The sequence below is a fragment of the Macaca mulatta genome, chromosome 13 (genome assembly GCF_049350105.2).
Source record: "Macaca mulatta isolate MMU2019108-1 chromosome 13, T2T-MMU8v2.0, whole genome shotgun sequence".
Classification (NCBI taxonomy): domain Eukaryota; kingdom Metazoa; phylum Chordata; class Mammalia; order Primates; family Cercopithecidae; genus Macaca; species Macaca mulatta.
Genome location: NC_133418.1, coordinates 86,605,156 through 86,626,233, shown reverse-complemented (window position 1 = coordinate 86,626,233; position 21,078 = coordinate 86,605,156). Strand labels below are relative to the sequence as shown.

The 21,078-nt window shown below is 38.5% G+C and overlaps 1 protein-coding gene across 7 annotated transcripts in view; it reads right to left on the bottom strand.

Annotated features, from left to right (window-relative positions):
• ATL2 (atlastin GTPase 2) overlaps positions 1 to 21,078 on the bottom strand; it is a 79,634-nt gene that overhangs the window by 37,699 nt on the left and 20,857 nt on the right. For 6 of the 7 annotated variants that reach the window (XM_028831753.2, XM_015112132.3, XM_015112131.3 and 3 more), the window contains exon 2: positions 10,060 to 10,304. The exons of the other annotated variant lie outside the window; for it this stretch is intronic. Coding sequence is in view for 5 of the 6 variants with exons in the window: in XM_015112132.3 (XP_014967618.2) it covers positions 10,060 to 10,304 (245 nt within the window). In the remaining variant the exon portion in view is untranslated. The remainder of the gene's footprint in view (positions 1 to 10,059; positions 10,305 to 21,078) is intronic. 7 annotated transcript variants of the gene reach the window in all.

Here is a 21,078-nt window from a genome sequence, read left to right as displayed (position 1 = left end):
GGTGACACAGCGAGACTCCAACTCAAAAAAAAAAAAAAAAAAAAGAAGTCTCCTCCAAAAACAGTTAATATTAACATAAAAGGAACTTACATTATACAAGACGGCTTAACTCCCTAAATGTTCTAAAGCTGGTGTTTGAGTAGTCAGTGTTTATGTGTAACGGGTTGTTGCTTGAAGTATTTTTCAATAAACAGCCTAAATAAAACAAATTACTTTAGAAACAGTTAATGTAACCTACTGGAACAAAGACTTTGGAATGAAAAAAGATCTATAATTTATGTTCTCTCAAATCCAAAATGGAAATATGTGATGACAGGAGGGCCATAATATTTATGATACTGCAAAAGAGGCAGTACATACATTTGGAGCTAAAAGCTGCAAAGGACAGAGTATTTTCAGGCAACAGGTTCAGGAATGTAACCAAGAAAGTCTCTCCTAAAACACTGCAATAAAGACTTCAAACAATATTGTAAACACTTTCTTCCATCTCGTTTATTTCTGATTCCTCTACCTGTGGCAACATTTGATGAAGTTTTTCTAACTGAAATCTAATCCAATTTAAAACCTGCATATGGAAGAATTAAAAATTAGTTTTGATTCCAAAATCCAAGTCTTAGCACCAGGGACCCCAATATGCTAAGGGGAAAATAGTCCACATAACCTCTGTATCCAATCCCCTTATCTTTTTTTTTTCTTTTTTTTCTTTTGAGAAAGAGTCTCACTCTGTCACCCAGGCTGGAATGTAGTGGCATGGTGTCAGCTCAATGCAACCTCTGCCTTTGAGGTTCAAGAGATTCTCCTGCCTCAGCCTCCTGAATAGCTGAGATTACAGGTGCCCACCACCACTCCCAGCTAATTTTTTTGTTTTTGGTAGAGATGGTGTTTCACCATGTTGGCCAGGCTGGTCTTGAACTCCTGGCCTCAAGCAGTTGACTTGCTTCAGCCTCCCAAAGTGCTGAGATTGCAGGCATGAGCCACCAAGCCCAGCCCAATCCCCTTATCTTATTTTCAGGTAATAATAATAATAATAATAAGCCCACAATTTTTATTTCCTTATTGACTCTTAAAATTCTGGTCAAAGTTTGCCTGCTTCTCACATTGGCAAAAATAATACAAAATTCAAATTTTCAACATTTTGTTACATAAGTTCTATAGTTTCACTTATAATAAATATTCAAAAGTGAATTCAGTTAAAGTAATAATTAAATGAATAAGCTAAACTACATTAAATCTGGCAGTTTTATGAGCAAATGAACTTGTATACAGATGTATATAGGTAATTTTAAATCAACAAAATACACATCAGAATAGCTAACATTAAAAAGATTGACAATACTGTTTACAAGATATACAGCAACTGTAAGTCTCTCACAATGCTGGTGGAAGTGTAAAATTAGTGAAACCACTTTGGAAAAAACTTTGGCAATCCCTACTAAAATTAAATGGGTATTTTCCCATGACCCAGCAATTCTACTCCTGGGTATAAACCCAACAGAATTTACTGCTTACATCACCAAGACTTGTACAAGAATGTTCATTAGCAGTTTTATTCATAACAGACAAAAACTAAAAACCCGTAGTTCTCTAAGTAGAAAGGGTAAATTACGATATATTCATCCAATGAAATATCACTCAGCAATAAAAATAACATACAACATATTTTTGACACACGTAACAACGTGCATACACCAGTCTTAATGCTTAGTGAAAGAAACCAGACACAGGAGTACATACTCTATAATCACATTTATGTGAAGTAGGCAAAACTAATCTACATTAATACAAGTCAGAACAAAAGTGGCCCTTGAGAGCTGGAAATAGCAGTAACTGGGAAGGGGAATTAGAGAGCCTCCAATACAGGAAATGCTCTCTCCTGATCTGAGAGACAGTGGTTACAATAGCATATGTATATGAAAATTAACTGGCTATATTAAAGTTTATACACTTTATGTATATAAGTTACACCCAATAAAAAATAAATAATAGGCCGGGCACAGTGGCTCATGCCTGTAATCCGTAATCCCAGCACTTTGGGAGGCCGAGGCGGACGGATCACGAGGTCAGGAGATCGAGACCATCCTGGCTAACACGGTGAAACCCTGTCTCTACTAAAAACACAAAAAAACTAGCAGGGCGTGGTGGCGGGTGCCTGCAGTCCCAGCTACCTGGGAGGCTGAAGCAGGAGAATGGCGTGAACCTGGGAGGCGGAGCTTGCAGTGAGCGGAGATCGCGCCACTGCACTCCAGCCTGGGCGACAGAGCAAGACTCCGTCTCTAAATAAATAAATAAATAAATAAATAAATAAATAACCCAAGGAAGAAGCATTTTAAAATATTGTTCCTTCTCCAAATACATTTCATTCTTGAGAAAGAACATAAAACAAAGCTTTTCTTCACGTTTTGCACATGTCTCATGAAATCTCAGACACTGTTATCCTTAAAGAAGAAAGTAAAATCAAGTTCAACATCTCATAGGGCTCATTCTGAGCTACTTGTGCTTGTGGCCAGTTATATGTAGCAGTGCATATTGATTCTTAAACATATTTTTCTACTCCTGGTCTCTGGCAACAGTTTGGGGAGCAGCTCTTTAAATAGCAAAGAATAAAAACATAAAAGACAGTTTTTTTAAAGTGCCATTAGCAAATATGCTGTGGATGGAGTTAAAACTCTTGTGTAGCAAATAGAGCAAGGACCCTTTATTTACTAAGCTTAGATACCAGTGGATAGCAAGAAATTTACATTTGCACTCACACATATCCTCCCATCAGTCTAGTTCAACTCTGAAGTAAATAAAAGTAAATATTTACAAAAGAATAATTTAGTGTAGGTATATCCTATAAAGTAACCTGTACTTTACATATTGTAGATATATGAGAAAATGACCAAACATAATTTTACATAATAGTTTTTAGAATAATGGCTTTGGGATCAAATTGCCTAGTCTGGAATTTAAGCCTTGCCACTTACTTTGAGTCTCATTTCTTCAACTACCAAGTTGAAATACAATTATCACTGCACAGGGTTATTTCTGAATACTAAGTAAGATAATGCCTGTTAAATGCTTAGTAATGAAAATATCTAGAATTCAGATTCAAAAATCGTTACATCATAAAATAGTATGTGCATCTTAATGGAAGAACACATCATCATCTATGAAGTACTCTTGCCAAAAGAGTGTCAAACCTGAGTCTGATGAAGTCTCTAGATTCAACTAACAACTTACAGAAGATTCACAGAACACAGAACATGTAAAACTACAACAATGGGATGCAATCAGCAAATCCAGAGTGGGAAACCCTATAACCAACATCAGTATCTTCAACAATAAACTGCCAAGAAAGAGAGAGGGAGGAAGGGAAACCTAAAATGCATTAAAACACTTTAAAGACAACCAATCACAATGTGGACCTCAGCTGGCTGGATTCAAACTATTAAAAAACAAAAACAAAAACAAAAAGCAGTTGAGATGGCCAGGCACGGTGGCTCACACCTGTAATCCCAGTACTTTGGGAGGCTGAGGCGGGAGGATCACTATAAGTCAGGAGTTAGATACCAGCCTGGCCAACATGGTGAAACCCCTATGTCTACTAAAAATACAAAAATTAGCCAGGCGTTGTGGTGCACACCTGTAATCCCAGCTACTTGGGAGGCTGAGGTAGGAGAATCGCTTGAACCCACAAGACAGAGGTTGCAATAAGCTGAGATCACGCCACTGCACTCCAACCTGGGAGACAGAGAAAGACTGTCTCAAAAAAAACAAAAAAAAAACAAAATACAAAAGCAGTTAAGGCAAACTGAAAATTGAACACTTACAAGACATTTTATAATGTTAAGAAATTATTTTTATGATAATTGTTGTAATGTTCAAAAAAGTCCTTATTTTTAAGAAACACATACTGAAATATTTATAAATTAAATGATTTCTGGGATTTACTTTGAAATAATACATCAGGTGTAGAGTGAGTTATAGCTGAAATGAGATTGGAATTGATAAGTGCTAAAAATTGTTTAGTAGCTGGGCATTTATTATATTATTGTCTACTTTTACATGTGTTTATTAATAAAATTCTTCGTAATAAAGTTTTAAAAAGAAAAAACAGGAAATGGTATAAAAGTAGAAGCAACTCTATAGAGAATTAAGAATCCTTATCTAAGAGAATTCAGTAATAATAGCTATCACCATTACTTAGCATCAATATCACAAGCACTGTGTTTAGTTTCATGTATGTAATTCTACTAAATTAAGTTTTGACCGTTGTAAACTGATTCCTAGAATTCAAACTATTTTTACAACAGCCAGATGTGACAATCTAATCAGCATTTTTCTGTTTTTTCAGTTCCTACTGACACTGGAACAATCTATTTCACTTTGAAAGGGTTTAACTAAAATTATGCAGCCATGAAAAAGAATGAAATCATGTTCTTTGCAGCAACATGGATGCAGCTGGAGACCATTATCCTGAACAAATTAATGCAGGAACAGAAAACCAAATACCACATGATTTTACTTAAAAGTAGAAGCCAAATAAGGGTACTCATGGACACAAAGATGGCAACAACAGACAATGGGGAGTACTAGAGGAGAGAGGGAGGGAGGGGGCAAGGGTTGAAAAACCATTGGGTACTATGCTCAATACCTGGGTGACAAGATCAATCGTACCCCAAACATCAGCATTAGGAAACATACCCTAGTAACAAACCTGCACATATAGCCCCTGATTCTAAAATAAAAGTTAATTTTTATTTTTAAAGTAAATAGTTTGAATTATAACTCAAGTATAAATGAGCCCACACTGATATAAAGGATTGAATAAATAAATAAACCAGGAGAAGATATAACTCTTCCCAACAGAAGAATCCTAAATAATATATTTAGATGCCTTCCTTTTATCAGAAGGTAGAGCTTAATCCTCCTCCTTCCCTATTCTTTGAGGTTGGGGTGGAATTAATGACTAAAAAATAGCAAGTCTGCAGTGGTGAAACCTGGCAAACACAAGCTTAACCAAGAGATGAAGAGTAACATTCCTAGCAGTATCACATGACTATACGCACCCCCAGATACAATGTGATAAGAAGGGTATTTGACCTCAGTAGTATTCTTGCCAAAATCCCATCACCCCAGTCTAACCATGACAGAAATGTAAGACAAACTTAAATTGAGGAACATTCTTCAAAATACCTTACCAGTACTCCTCAAAATAGTCAAGATCGCCAGGCTCCCGCCTGTAATCCCAGTACTTTGAGAGGCCAAGGTGGGCGGATCACCTGAGGTCAGGAGTTTGAGACCAGCCTGGCCAACATGGTGAAACCCAATCTCTACTAAAAATACAAAAATTAGCTGGGTGTGGTGGCAGCCACCTGTAATCCCAGCTACCTGGGAGGCTGAGGCGAGATAATTGCTTGAACCCAGGAGGCGGAGGTTGCCGTGAGCCGAGATCGCGCCATCGCGCTCCAGCCTGGGCAACAAGAGCAAAACTACGTCTCAATTAAAAAAAAAATTAAAAAAAAAAAAAAAAAAAAAAAACAGAAAAAAAAGTCAAAGTCAAGATCATGAAAAAAAGGAAAGGCTGATAAACTCTCACAGACCAGAAGACACTAAGGAGACATGACAGCTAAATCTAGGAATCATATTCTGTATCAGATCCTGTAATAGAAAGAAGGGCACCAATGGAAAAACTGCTGAAGCCTGAATGAAGTCTGGGGTTTAGTTAACAGTACTGTACCAATATTGGTTTCTTAGTTTTGCAAACGTATCACACTAATGATAACATCAGAAGAAACTAGGTAAAGGGAACAGGTATACATGCTCTCTTTGTTATATTTCAATACAAAAAATGTGTTTGAAAACTTAAAAAACATATGACCTCTAATATTGTGTTAAAAATGGAAAGAAAGAAAAAACAACTTTAAAAAAAATCAGTCTGGGCATGGTGGCTCACGCCCGTAATCCCAGCACTTTGGGAGGCCGAGGTGGGTGGATCACCTGAGGTTGGGAGTGAGACCAGCCTGGCCAACATGGAAAAACCCCATCTCTACTAAAAATACAAAATTAGCTGGGCATGGTGGCACATGTCTGTAATCCCAGCTACCTGGGAGGCTGAAGCAGGAGAATCGCTTGAACCCAGGAGGTGGAGGTTGCAGTGAGCCAAGATTGTGCCATCGCACTCCAGCCTGGGCAACAAGAGCGAAACTCCATCTCAAAAACAAAACAAAAAAAAAATCAGTTGACTAAAAATTGTAATATCAAAGCAAAACCCCATCAACAGTTAAATGGATAAGTAAAATGTGGCATAATCATACAGTAGAATATTTAATTTTATTTTTATTTATTTTTGAGACAGAGTTTCGCGCTTGTTGCCCAGGCTAGAATGTGATGGCGCAATCTCGGCTCACTGCAACCTCCGCCTCTCAGGTTCAAGTGATTCCCCTGCCTCAGCCTCCCAAATAACTGGGATTACAGGTGCCCATCACCACACCCAGCTAATTTTTGTATTTTTAGTAGAGACGGGGTTTCATCATGTTGGCCCAGCTGGTCTCGGACTCCTGACCTCAGATGATCCACCCACATCGGCCTCCCAAAGTGCTGGGATTACAGGCGTGAGCCACTGCGCCCTGCCCTCATACAGTAGATTAAGGAAACAAAAATAATGCAAAAACATGGGTACATCTCAAAGTTAGAATGTCAACAAAATAAGCCAAACACAGAATACCTATGGTATGATTTCATTCATGTAAAGTTCAAAAACAGCTAAATGAACCTGTGGTGAGAAGTTCAGAACAGCAGTTACTTTTGCGGGGGTAGATATTAACTGAGAAGGAACACAAAATGGGGGTTGTTCTATATTTTCATCTGGGTGGTGGTAGTAAGGGTGTATACCTATGTAAAATTTCATCAAGCTGTACACTTAAGATTTGTACACCGTTTCTGCATGTAAATTATACTTCAAGGGGAAAAACTTTTTAAGGAAAAGATACATTTATCTAAAGCACACCCCTAAATAAGTAAATAAGAATTAGAAGTGGGGGGGCGGGGCATAGAATACTTGAGTGTAACATTTATTTAGGAGGGGAAAGTCAACATCCCTCCGTGTTGGGAGATCCACTGCTCTCTTCAAAGCTGTCAGACAGAGTCGTTTGCGTCTGCAGAGGTTTCGGCTGGGAGTTATACCTGATGTAAATGATGAGTTGATGGGTGCAGCACACCAACATGGCACAAGTATACATATGTAACAAACCTGCACGTTATGCACATGTACCCTACAACTTAAAGTATAATAATAATAAATAAATTAAAAAAAAAAAATCCCTCACACCAGAACCATACCCACCAATTCTGTCTTTGATTAGATTTTAATCTCCTCTTGTAAAACTACTCACTACTTTCGTCAACTGCATACTTACACACATTGACTCAGGTCAACATGGAAAACTTACACTGTCAGTATGTCACTAGTTTTCTTTCAGCTAGCATACCACCTGTGCAGGCATATAGGTTAATAAAATAAATCCAACTATCCCATTATTTCTCCTTCTTAACTTTTATCTCATAGGAAAAGCATGACCCACCACATCATCAGTGTAGTGGAGGCACATTATCCAAAAATCAGATTATCATTTAAATGCAATTTTTGATTGACAGAATAAGGTGATTTATATCAGGAATTCTATAGGGCAATACTATAAATGAAAGCTAATAAAGATATTTCAGCTTAAAAGCCATTAACTAGATGTACAACCTCGCTCAAGCCACCTTAACTTTTGCAAGGCTTCTGCAACTCCCCCAGGAAAGAGAGTTCCGTTTGCACAGATATGGCAAATATACGACAACAGGGCTGCTACTCCACTCTGAACAGCCACTACTAATGGATCAGAGATGGAAACAGAAATGGCACCTGAGGTGAAACTTATCTGCCATTCCTAGATAAGTGATCTAAGCTTCCCTCCCCTTCTAACTTTCTACTGTCTGTGACCTACTTGCAACAAAATACATTTGCACTGAACAGCTTAGACACAGATAAATACAATATACACAAGCTAACTTAAGGACTTAAGGGGACCTCAAAATATAGAAATCTTTTATCATCTTTAAATGTACAGTTTTTAAAAAAATATGTCACTACTTAAACATTTCTGTATTTCAGATGTCAAATTCTAGATCAAGTCTAAATGGGAAACCCTTAGCTGAGCGTGGTGGCTCATACCTGTAATCTCAACACGTTGGGAGGCTGAGGTGGGACAATCACTTGAGGCCAGAAGTTCAAGACCAGCCTGGACAACATAGTGAGACCCCATCTTCACAAAAAAATTTAAAGATCAGCCAAGCATTGTGGCGCATGCCTGTACTGCCAGCTACTTGGGAGGCTGAGGTGGGAGGATCACTTGAGCAGAGGAGGTTGAGGCTGCAGTAAGCCATGTTCACACCACTGCACTCCAGCCTGTGTGACAGAGTGAGATCGTGTCTCAATCAATGAGAAAAACTTCAAAATGATTTATCTTTCTCAATGTCCCAAACATGTAAAATATTGTTCTCTAATATAAACTACGTTACTGATACTCGGGTATATTTGAGAATGCCTGAAATGATCCCCATGAAAAAACTTTACTGAAAAGCTTCCTGGAAAAACAAACAAAATGAGAATGTTTACCTTATTTCTTACTCGAAGAGAATGCACACCCAATTACAAATGTACACAGAACTCATAAAGGTGATCATCCTCACAGGTGTTTAGACAATTACATAATTCTGTCAAAGTGTTATTTCTAATAATTCATGTGGCTTCTGAATGTCACAAGTTCCCTATATAGCAATTCCACTAAGTGTTCCACTCCAAAATTTCCAATTCCTTCTCCTGTTCCCTTTCAAACTCCCATTCCCTCAGTCAAACTTGCAATTATCAGAAAAACATTCCAATTCAAGTGAAAAATTTTTTTTCCCCTTTTTTTTTTTCAGGAGAGAAAGAGTCAGGTAGAGATAGGTAAGTAACAATTGTCTGGTACCATCTCAAAGTGAAAACCCATAGAAGGGAAAGAGATTCATCAATTAAAATGTAAGTATCTCCTAAGACCCAATTCTTGTGCCAGGTGCTTGATAATCAACAGAGGGCCCACACCCATGACAGAGATTAAAGTAGCCAGAAAAAAATAAGCAACTAAAGTAATATCAATAAAACATACAACCATGAGTTAGGAAGAGGATGTAATATAGTCCTAAATGTCATGGAAGGCCCCCATGAAAAGATGAGACAAGAATACCATAATATTTGAGAAAAAACATGGCATACTCAAGGAACAGCAAAAACTATAGTTTATTTGACATATGAAGGGCAAGAGATGAGATTCAAAGATCATGGATGCCTGCAGAAGCCACTCTAAGGAGCTGGACTTTATCTCCAAAGGTAATAGTCACTAAAACTAACTTGTCTGAGGAACATAGACACACTTTTTCAAAGGTCTCTATCCGTCTACTTTACTCACTGTAAAGGTGGCCAAAAGGAAAGTGTGAAGAAATAACAAAAAGGGAAAGAAGATAAATAGTACTTCAGAGACTTCTAGGATATACTCAGACAACTTAGGTTAGAGCTACAATGCCTGGAACACAGAAGCTCAATCATATGCTTCCTTATGCAGTATATGCAGAAGGGAATTATGGCAATGAAGAATCAAGAGCTCAAACTTACATTACTGTATTGACCAGGAAGTCCTATAAAGAATTATATTTCTGTAGAATTAAAAATGCAGTTCTGTCAGCCTGGACAACAAAGTGAGACCCCCACTGCAACAACAAAAAAAAAAAAAGTTTTTTTAAGAGTTGGGCAGGGTGGCACACGCCTGTAGTCCTAGCTTCTCGGGAGGCTGAGGTGGGAGGATTGCTTGAGATTGGGAGGTTGAGGTTGCAGTGAGCCATGACCACACCACTGCACTCCATCCTGGGTGACAGAGTGAGACCACTTAAATTAAAAAAAAAAAAAAAGATAACAGTTCTGGTTTTTGTCTATTTTTTTAACAGGCTTGGTTGGTACTTTTTTCTTTTGAACTGGGTTCAATTTAAAAGACTATTCACCTTGTTATACATGTATCTAAGCATGAAGTCCAGTAGAAATGACTTCCCTTTACGAAAAGCTCCTGCTACAGATACCACTACTATGTTAAGATCTCGTATGTGCTCCTGTAGCAGTATCTGCTCCAAAGCTTCTTCATCAAGTTCAAAGTTATGGTCATCTTCATGAGCAAGAACAATCTGTACTGGACATGGTTTCTTCATAACCTCATCAGAATTTACTAAGTCATCATCTTCATAATTCTCACCTAGAATTTAAAAAGAAAGAAAGTGGTTACTTTAATCCCTACATTACGAACTTTCATTAAGGACCACAACTAAAGCAAAATTTCAAATAAAAAATTGCCCCTTCCCTCATTATATATTATTACAATGTTCCTTTGGATTTCTCACTCCTTCTGTAACAGGACAAAGAATGCTGTTAAGATTTCCCACTTGATATGGTTGGCTGTGTCCCCACCCAAATCTCATCTTGAATTGTAGCTCCCACAATTCCCACATGTTGTGGTAGGGACCCAGTGGGAGGTAACTGAATCATGGGGAGGTTCTCTCCTGTGCTGTTCTCATGATAGTGAGTAAGTCCCACGAAATCTGATGATTTTATGAGAGGTTTCCCTGCACGAGCTCTCTTCTCCTCTGCCACTATGTGAGTGAGATTTGCCTTTCACCTTCCACCATGATTGTGAGACCTCCCCAGCCACATGGAACTGTGAGTCCATTAAACCTCTTTCTTTTGCAAACTGCCCAGTCTCAAGTATGTCTTTACTACCAGCATGAAAATGGACTCATATACCATTATACATACAGATAATAATACTAAATATGGCCTCTATCTCAATGAAGTCCTAACAGCTAAATGTGAACAGCAGCTGTTTTTGAGCCCTGTATTATTCTGTAAATAACTTTTGCAACTGTATGCACATAAAAACTAAAGAGGGGAAAAATCAATTTCACCTAATGCTTCAGATCCCAATTTTCCTGTAAGCATCACCTAGAAAATTTACAAACATTACTCTCCTTTATAAACGTAAAAACGTATATTAAAATTGTTCATGTGGCTGGGTGCAGTGGGTATAATCCCAGCACTTTGGGAGGCCAAGGCAGGTGGATCACCTGAGGTCAGGAGTTCAAGACCAGCCTGGCCAACATGGGGAAACCTCTTTTCTACTAAAAATACAAAAATTAGCTGGGCATGGTAGCGGATGCCTGTAGTCCCAGCTACTTGGGAGGCTGAGACAGGAGAATCACTTGAACCTGGGAGGCAGAGGTTGCAATGAGCTGAGATCACGCCACTGCACTCCAGCCTGGGCAACAGAGTGAGACTCAGTCTCAAAAAACAAAACAAAAAAAAATTATTCATGTTATTTTTCATTCTGAAACCTAAAGAGGAAAATTAGGGTTCTAACAAGTTTCCAAAAATGACACTTACAATGAGTCCCTAATTTAATAACAGTAACCTAGTACTACAGCCTCCTCATTAAAGCAAAGCATAGGATTAATGTTCAGTAAAGAACAGTCAGTGACATGCACTTGTATCTCAGAATTTCATCTCCCACTGGAGCTCTTTCTTACCAAACACTACAGCCACCACTTTAAGACTACATAGTTCCCCAAAACAGCCATATAAACCCTTCCTTTGTTCACCACAACACACTAAAATTAAGGTAACCTTTGCAGACATAACTTTACCGAATAGTGATGAAGAAGTACAGAAATGTAAACAGCAGAGATAAACTTCCAAAGTCTAGGTTTCTGTTCTTCTTTAAAAAAACACCTAGCTTCAGAGGACACATACCTTGTCTGACTTTCTTCTCTACCAACTGCTTGATCCCATGTAGCAACTAGTTACTCCAGGGGACCTTATCTTCTCCCACATCAAAATTTCTAAGAGACTCCCTCCTTGAGCCTGTCTACTAAGTGTCAGTTTCCACTCTAAGGACACATACGGTATCCACTGTTTTCAATGCAATCAATGACTGTCCTACTCTGAGGAGAAAGCCAGTCCACTGAGGCGTGGTACATTATTAGTCAACAGTTCAGTAATACCTTATCCACATAACCAATATTCACAGAGCAAAGATTATATAACTACATTAGTGGATTTTTAATCTTATTACCAAAAGAAGCATCTCATTTCTCTGATTTGCAAGGACTATTAGAGCCTTTACCTCCACATCACAAGGCACCTTTAACCGTATATAGCGAAGTCAACAGCACTATTTCAACATGTGCTGCAAACAATGACAATGCATTATAAAGAGCAAGCCGCTTCAAAGGAGAATCTCTGAAAGTAAAAGCAATCATTATTTAATTAAAGAGGACATTATCACTGCCTGTATCAATGGTATATAGCAACAGTCAGGTATGCTATTTGAATGCATGCAAAAAAGTGAACTTTCCAGGAAAAGTTCCAATACAGATAAATTCTAAGCTAATGCCTCATTAGGTAGGTCCAGATAAATAACAAAACAGGATGCAAATGGTATAAGTTTCTAAGCTTAATTAGTGGTTTAAGACCATGAACTAGGCAGCAAAACTGCCTCGATGTATGTCACTTAACTTCTCTGCACCTGTTTTCTCATCTGGAAAATGGGGGTGTGTAAAACAAGCATAGCAGTACCTAACTCACAGGGTTGTCATCAGGATTCAATGAGTTGAAATATGTATGCTACACAGTAAGCACCATAGGTGTAAGTTAACAGTAACTTCAAAATAACCAATCCAACAGAAGCTTTTATTTTCCCCTTGAAATGTCAAAATGCTATGGTGATTTTCACTTGACCAGTGTAGCTGTGTACTGACACTGTCATCCACCCATTTGCTCTGGCACAGACCTGCTGGCTGTCCTTGACATACAGAGATACATCTATGCGTCTTTTACTTACCCCTAAATCTAATCAATAACCATCTTCTTAATTTCTTCATTTCTGAATCTCTATTGATAACATTCCTGCACTTGTCACTGCCATCTTATCTCACATTGTAGCACCTAACTGGTCTCCCCCTTCATTAATAATACTCTTGTCCTCTTACCCAATGCAATGTAATCTCCACAGAGTAGCAACTAAATAATATAGTTAAATGTAAAGTTAACCAAGTTACCCTCCTTAAAATCATTGTTACAGAGGACTAATGACTAAAATCCTACACATGCTCTATAAGGTCCCGTACTCACCTCCAATCTCTGTTACCTCATTTGGTGCTATTCTTCTCTTTAAACCAGTGGTCCCCAACCTTTTTGGTACCAGGGACTGGTGTGATGAAAGACAACTTTTCCACAGAACGTGGAGCAGTGGTTTCGGGATAAAACTGTTCCATCTCAGATCATCAGGCATTAGTTAGATTCTTGTAAGGAGCACACAACCCAGATCCCTCACACATGCAGTTCACAATAGGGTTCACGCTCCTATGAGAATCTAATGTCACCGCTGATCTGACAGGAGGCAAAGCTCAGGCACTAATTCTCGCTTGCCTGCTACTCACCTCTTGCTGTGCGACCCACTTCCTATCAGGCCACAGACAAGTACCAGTCCAAAGCCCTAGGGTTGGGAACCCCTGGTTTAAACTAGGTAGCCAAGCTAGCCTTTCATCAGATCCTCAGGCTGCTGTTAAGCTCTTTCTAGATTCTGCTATAATATTCCTCTGCCTAGAGTACTCTTCCCTGTGTTGTTTCCTAATCAATTCAGACTTATTCCTTACATCTCAGCTCAAAAGTCACTTTCCAGGAACAAGAATCTTCCCTGAGGATTCCAACCAAGTTTAGTCATCCTATACTCCCCAAATTTTAATCACTTGAATATTTATGTAAGTACATACTTACTAAATGTCTCCCCACTTGGATTGCCAATTTACCACTTAGTTTCCCATCATAAGCAGAAAATAGACAAACAAAAGAAGAAAGCCCTTAAATACCTTACCATGGCTTCCACAGTCGTATGCGATCTGGGCCCAGCCTCCTCTCTCTAGAAGTGAGCAGGGGACCTTATAAAGCATGTTTCATTTTACAACACACTCCTATTCATTCCCGAAGCCTGGACGATCTGGCCTTCTTGTTGTTCCCTGAGGAAGCTAACCCTGTTTCTCACCTTAGAATTTTTGTCGTGTGTTGTCCCCTATCTGGAATGCTCTGTCCTTACAAATTCACATGGTTTATGTTTCCATCATCCAGCTCTTCAGCTCAAAGGTTATCTCCTCAGCGTGGCCCTCCCTGACCACTCAATCTAAATCACAGATCCCCTTCCTTAACACTTTAATGAAACAGGTTTATTCATAGTTCTTTTCAATTCCTAAAACAATCTTTTTTCATTTGTTTAAATGTGTACCTTATATCTCCCGCTCCACAGAATGTGTGTGCCACTAAAGTAAGGATCCCAATCACCCCATTAACCATTCTCTACCAGCACCGAGAACAGTGCCTGACACCTAGCCTAGCAGGTGTCTAGTTTAAGCATTTTACTCAGGAGTCTTACATCTGCCCTTCCTTTTTTTTTTTTTTTTTGGAGGCAGAGTGCTCTGTCACCCAGGCTGGAGTGCAGTGGTGCGATCTCAGCTCACTGCAACCTCTGCCTCCTGGGTTCAAGCCATTCTCCTGTCTTGGCCTCCAGAGTAGGTGGAACAACAGGCGCCCAACACCTCTCCAGGCTAATTTTTGTATTTTTAGTAGAGACAAGGTTTCCCCATGTTGGCCAGGCTAGTCTCAAACTCCTGACCTCAGGTGATCCACCCACCTCAGGCTCCCAAAGTACTAGGATTACAGGCATGAGCCACTACGTCTGGCCCTGTCCTTACCTAGTTTATAAGCAAATGTGATAATCAAATAGTTTAGGGAAATACCTCTGGCAACTCAAGAGTATTAAGTATATATAACACAAAAATTCCATAAAAATTATGAAGTTTGGCCAGGCACAGTGGCTCATGCCTGTAATCCCAACAATTTGGGAGGCTAAGGAGGGCGGATCACCTAAGGTGAGGAGTTCGAGACCAGCCTAACCAACATGGAGAAACTCCATCTCTAATAAAAATACGAAATTAGCCACGAGTGGTGGTGCATGCCTGTAATCCCAGCTACTCAGGAGACTGAGGGAGGAGAATCGCTTGAACCCGGGAGACGGAGGTTGCGGTGAGCCAAGATTGCGCCATTGCACTCCAGCCTGGGCAACAAGAGCGAAACTCCGTCTCAAAAACCAAAAAAAAAACAATTATGAACCAAGTAAAACACTTTTAAAAAGAACTCAAAAGTAATAACTGCTAAAATATCACAATGACCAAATGTGGAGGTTGGTGATTTTGCTAAAACCAACAAACAGTTTAGTTCTTATTGTAAAGAAAGCATTAGTTGGTTTTTTAGAAGTTTAAGGAAAAAAAAAAACCCCCACTGGGCAGAAAACCTTTGTTAACTTGAAAATTCACCTACATTAGTTGGCCACAGTTACTATGCGACCAAATTTATTAGCATAGACAAAGACAGGCCTTTCAAATAGACAGAATATGTCTACATATTTGTCACCATTATCTATTCTACAGCCTTTTAAAGAGAAGGGCTAGCAAATAGATTTCAAAGGTATAATGGAGCATAACAATGATGTGATTCACCTGCATCTGTCTACTTACTCCCCATGGTGATTTCTTTACCAAATATGGACTAAATACAGTACTCCATCAAATACTGATATAAGCAATTGAATAAAAGAGACTTGTATGTAAAGTTCATTAGGATACCTGCAAATACTGTATTAGCATTTAGTGATTACCTACAATTAAAAGTCTTTAATTTCGGCACTACACTAAAATTTTAAACTGAAGTTACATCCTGTGTATAAAATAGTGATTTTATTTCCATTTTTCAATGTCAAAAATTTACTGGGAGAAGTAGATTTCAGTCCTCCAGCACATTTTTGTGATTCACAGTTTCAAGTCAGTTCTCCCTACTCTAGCCCCCAAATGGGTCTTTCAAGGTCAAAGCTAAAAGACACCTACAGATGATCACCTGCTTCTCAAATATCTCTCCATACATTAACACTAAGGTACCTACCTAATATCTATTTGCCACAAGGCCTAACAAAAGGAAGGTGTCTTAGTAAAAAGACCTGTGATTGCCAGGGGTTGGGGGACAGGGAGGGATGAACAGGTATAACACAAAAGATTTCTTAGGGCAGTGAAACTATTCTCTATAATACGAAATTGGTTGATACCTGTCACTATACATCTGTGAAAAACCCATTGAATGTACAACCCCAAGAGTGAACCCTAATGTAAAACTATAGACTTTGGATGATGATAATGTGTTAGTGAAGGTTCATCGATTTTAACAAAAGCACCACTGTGGGTGAAATGCTGATGGCGGGGTAGAGTGTGTATATGGAGGGGCAGACAGTATGTGTGAACTACACTTTCGCTTCACTTTGCGGTGAAGCTAAAATTGCTCTTAAAAAAAACAAAAAGTCTATTTAAATAAGACACCTGTCTTTTTGTTGTCTAATCACACTTTATCTTAAATCTGCCAAATTCATACACTCAGCATGTATTCCAACAGCAAAATTTACACTTCAGGGGTGACCTAGATCCATCAGCAAAATTCAAGCTTAATTATAACTAAGATAATAAAAAAGTGCTACATATCTACATTATAATAAAATGTAGCATTAATGTTAGATTACATGAATCCAAAACTAAACTTATAAAAAGAGAACAAAGAATAATTCACCTTTCAAAAGGAATGAAAGGTATATTTTATTATTCACATTCCAAACAAAAACTTGAAACAAATTTTTATGGGAAGTAACCTTGATTCAGTCTATTCAGTCTACTTATAAAAATTAGTTATCCCACAAAAGCTAAGTAATGTACTTGAACCTCAACATTTATGTTTCATAACCAAGTGAAAACAGTACCTAGGTATTCAAGTTTATTCTAGCACATATTTTTTAGGAGCCTTAAAGAGGTTATACCATGGTTAAATATATTTCTAGGGATTTATTATAAGGAAATAAAGACGCTAATGAAGATGTTCAAGTTTACCAATTTTATTTCTGGGGGCAAAAATTAATGTTGCATACCTCAAAACTGGCAAGTGGCCCAACAGTTATTTTAGCCATATACTGACATATTATGCAGCCTAAAAAACACATTTACACTCTTAAAAAATTATACATATATATATATATATATATATATATATATATATATTTAACTTCTTTTTTTTTTTTTTTTTGAGATGGAGTTTTGCTCTGTCGCCCAGGCTGGAGTGCAGTGGCGTGATCTCGGCTCACTGCAACCTCCACATCCCGGGTTCAAGCAATTCTTCTCTCTCAGCCTCCCAAGTAGCTGGGACTACAGGCACCTGCCACCATGCCTGGCTAACTGTTTTTGTATTTTTACTAGAGACGGGGTTTCACCTTGTTGATCAGGCTGGTCTCAACTCCTGACCTCAGGTGATCCACTCACCTCGGCCTCCCAAAGTGCTGGGATTATAGGCGTGAGCCACCGCACCCAGCCAAAAAATATATGTATTGTTTTAAACAGCATAAAATTGGCCAGGTGCAGCTTTTCAAGCACTGTTTTTCAAGCAATGGACAACAAGCAGCACAAGGAAACTTTCAAGGTGAGTGCCATGATCATTCCCAGCTCTTCGCCTGGGAACAATTTCCTAACTATAGCATGAGGAACTAGAGCACAAAAATCTGAGTTCAAGATTACTAGAGCAGTAGGAATCTGTGAGGCAGGATATCAGAGAAAAAGGATCTATGCAGACATGGAGCCCAGAAGTCCTTGGACAAGGACAACAAGCATCACAGGTGCAGGGGAACACAATACTATGCAACGCTTACCAGAAGGAAGCTACTACAGGGTTGAGAGAGAAACATAAGTCAAACATTACTGAGACGCTTTGGAGTTCTGGCCCAGCCAGAGTGGAAAGAAACATCTATACCTCAGGCATCAAGCTGAGACACTAGAATGGACATATCTTAGAATTGAGGGTCAAGTTCTAGAGTAAGGCCTACTGACAATCCATCCAATCAAAGTCTAAAAAAAACCAAGACTTGAAAAGATCTGCAAGCAAGGTACACAGTTTGGAAATTTAGTACCACTAAGTCAGGGAGATTTCCTCTAAGCTTTCCACAGAACCACACTAACGAAGTATGAAGCAAAGCCAAGGTCAAGATCCATCAGTAATTAAACAACTTGCCAAACCAAAAACAAGGTAAGAGAATTCAAAATCTCTACAATGCATAACATTTAACATACAGTATATAAATCAGAAATTACTAGACATACAAACAAAGAAGGAAATGGAGCCCATAGTCAAGAAAGAAAAGCAGTTAACAGTACCAATTCTGCCATGACCCAGATGTTGAATTTAGCAGACAAACGCTTTTAACCAGATACTGTAAATATGTTCAAGGACTTACAGGAAAATAAAGTCTTAATAAATAAATAGATGAGGAGTCTCAGCCAAAAAACTACAGAAACTATTAAAAAAACAAATGAAAATTCTAGAACTGACAAGTACAGTAATTAAAATGAAATACTCACTGGACGGACAGCAGCAGACTATAGGTAACAGAAGAAAGTTTGTAAACTTAAAAAGAGATCAAAAGAGATTTTCTAATCTTAAGTACAGAGAGAAAAAAGAATAAAGAAAAACTAAGAGAGTCTCAGGACCCTATGGAACACTAACCAACGTGCATTTAGAATCCCAGAGGAACAAAGTGAGGCTGGAGCTGAAAACATATTTGAAGAAGTAATAGTCATAATGTTACCAAAATTTGATGACAGAGATTTACAGGTCCAAAAAGCTCAGCAAACCTCCAGTATACAAAGAAAACCACATCAGCCAGACTGCTAAAAACCAAAAACCAAAGATAACAGGACACAGAGCAGAATAATTCAAATAATTATTATATAGTCATTTAACAAGTATACACTTATTATACAGAGCAGAATAATTCAAATAACCACTTCTTATCACATCATCACTGAAGCACTGAAGGCCAGAGGACAAGGGATTGATAGCTTTATAGCGTTTCAAAAAAAGTGTCAACCTAGACTTTTATATTCAGTGAAAATGATCATTCAAAAATGAAAGTAAATAAAGACAGCAAAAGCAAAGAGTATGGCCGGGTGCAGTGGCTCACACCTGTAATCCTGGCACTTTGGGAGGCCGAAGTGGGCAGATCGCAAGGTCAGGAGATTAATACCATCCTGGCCAACATGGTGAAACCCTGTCTCTACTAAAATACAAAAAATCAGCCAGGCGTGGTGGTGCACACCTGTAATCCCAGCTACTTGGGAGGCTGAGGCAGGGGAATCGCTTGAACCCGGGAGGCTGCAGTGAGCCAAGATCATGCCACTACACTCCAGCCTAGCGACAGAACAAGGACTCCGTCTCAAAAAAAAAAAAAAAAAAAAAAAAAGCAAAGAGTATCTGTCATCAGCAGATGTGCATTACATGAGAGCTATATAATGTTCTTCAGGCTGAAATGAAACATTATCAAATGGAAAGTCTCTTTATTCTTTCCTATTGCTCTGAATCCAAAATAGTAAATAGATACAAACATAAAAGACTAGTTCTTTCCTCCAACTAATTTCCTTAAAAGATAATTGATCAATATGGGGTTTATAAAGTATGTAGAAGTAGAAAATTTTAAAAGACATGTTACGAGGCAAAGTAAATGAAATTACACCCTAAGGTTATGATTTTAAAGTGGAAAGTGGTAAAACTTTGATTCTAAATAGACAGATATATTAAAGATGAGTATCATTAGCCCTACCTAGAGCAATGGCTTTAAAACAAACAAAAAAAAAAAGTATAGCTTAAAAAGCCAATAAGGGGCCAGGTGTGGTGGCTCATGTCTATAATCCCAGCACTTTGGGAGGCCAACGCAGGAGAATCACCTGAGGTTGGCAGTTCAAGACCAGCCTGACCAACACGGAGAAACCCCGTCTCTACTAAAAATACAAAAATTAGCTGGGTATGGTGGCACATCCCTGTAATCCCAGTTACTTGGGAAGCTGAGGCAGGAGAATCCCTTGAACCCAGGAGGCGGAGGTTGCAGTGGGCCAAGATTGCGCCACTGCACTCCAGCCTGGGTAAGAAGAGTGAAACTCTTTCTCAAAAACAAAAACAAAGCCAATAAGGAACCAAAATAAAATACTAAAAAATATTCAATGAACCCAAAGTAAAAAAATAAGAACAAAAGACAAAAGAGATGAATGAAAAACACGCAAGATGGCAACCTTAAACCCAACTAAATTCAATAAATACATCAAATATAAATACACTAAACACTCCAATAAAAAGGCAGAGATTGTCAGATTGGGTAATAAAAGCAACACTACATACTGTATTTTTTTGTTGTTGCTGTTGTTGTTGTTGTTGAGATGGAGCTTCGCTCTTGTTGCCCAGGTTGGAGTGCAACGGCACAATCTCAGCTTACCGCAACCTCTGCCTCTGGGTTCAAGCAATTCTCCTGTCTCAGCCTCCAGAGTAGCTGGGATTACAGTTGCCCTCCACCACACCCAGCTAATTTCTGTGTTTTTAGTAGAGACAGGGTTTCATCATATTGGTCAGGCTGGTCTTGAACTTCTGACCTCAGATGATCCACCCACATCGGCCTCCCAAAGTGCTGGGATTACAGGCGTGAGCCACCACGCCTGGTCATACTATATTTTAGAGGTGCCCTTTTAATAGAAAGACAGAGCTTGGTTCAAGCAAAAGTTTCAAAGTAAAAGGGGAAAAGGTATACTATACAGACATTAATCATTAAGAAAGCTAAAGTAGCTACATAAACATCAAAGCTGGCTTCAAGACTAAAAGCATTACCAAATATAAAATGTGTACTCATCAGAAAGCTATAATAATGCCAAGTAAGAAACTCGAAATACATGAAGCAAAAATTCCGAGAACTAAAAAGAAAAATAGATAAATGCATAGTCGCATTTAGATGTTTTCTTTTTTTTTTTTTTTTTTCTTTTTTTTGAGAGTCTCCCTCTGTCAGCCAGGCTGGAGTGCAGTGGCGTGAT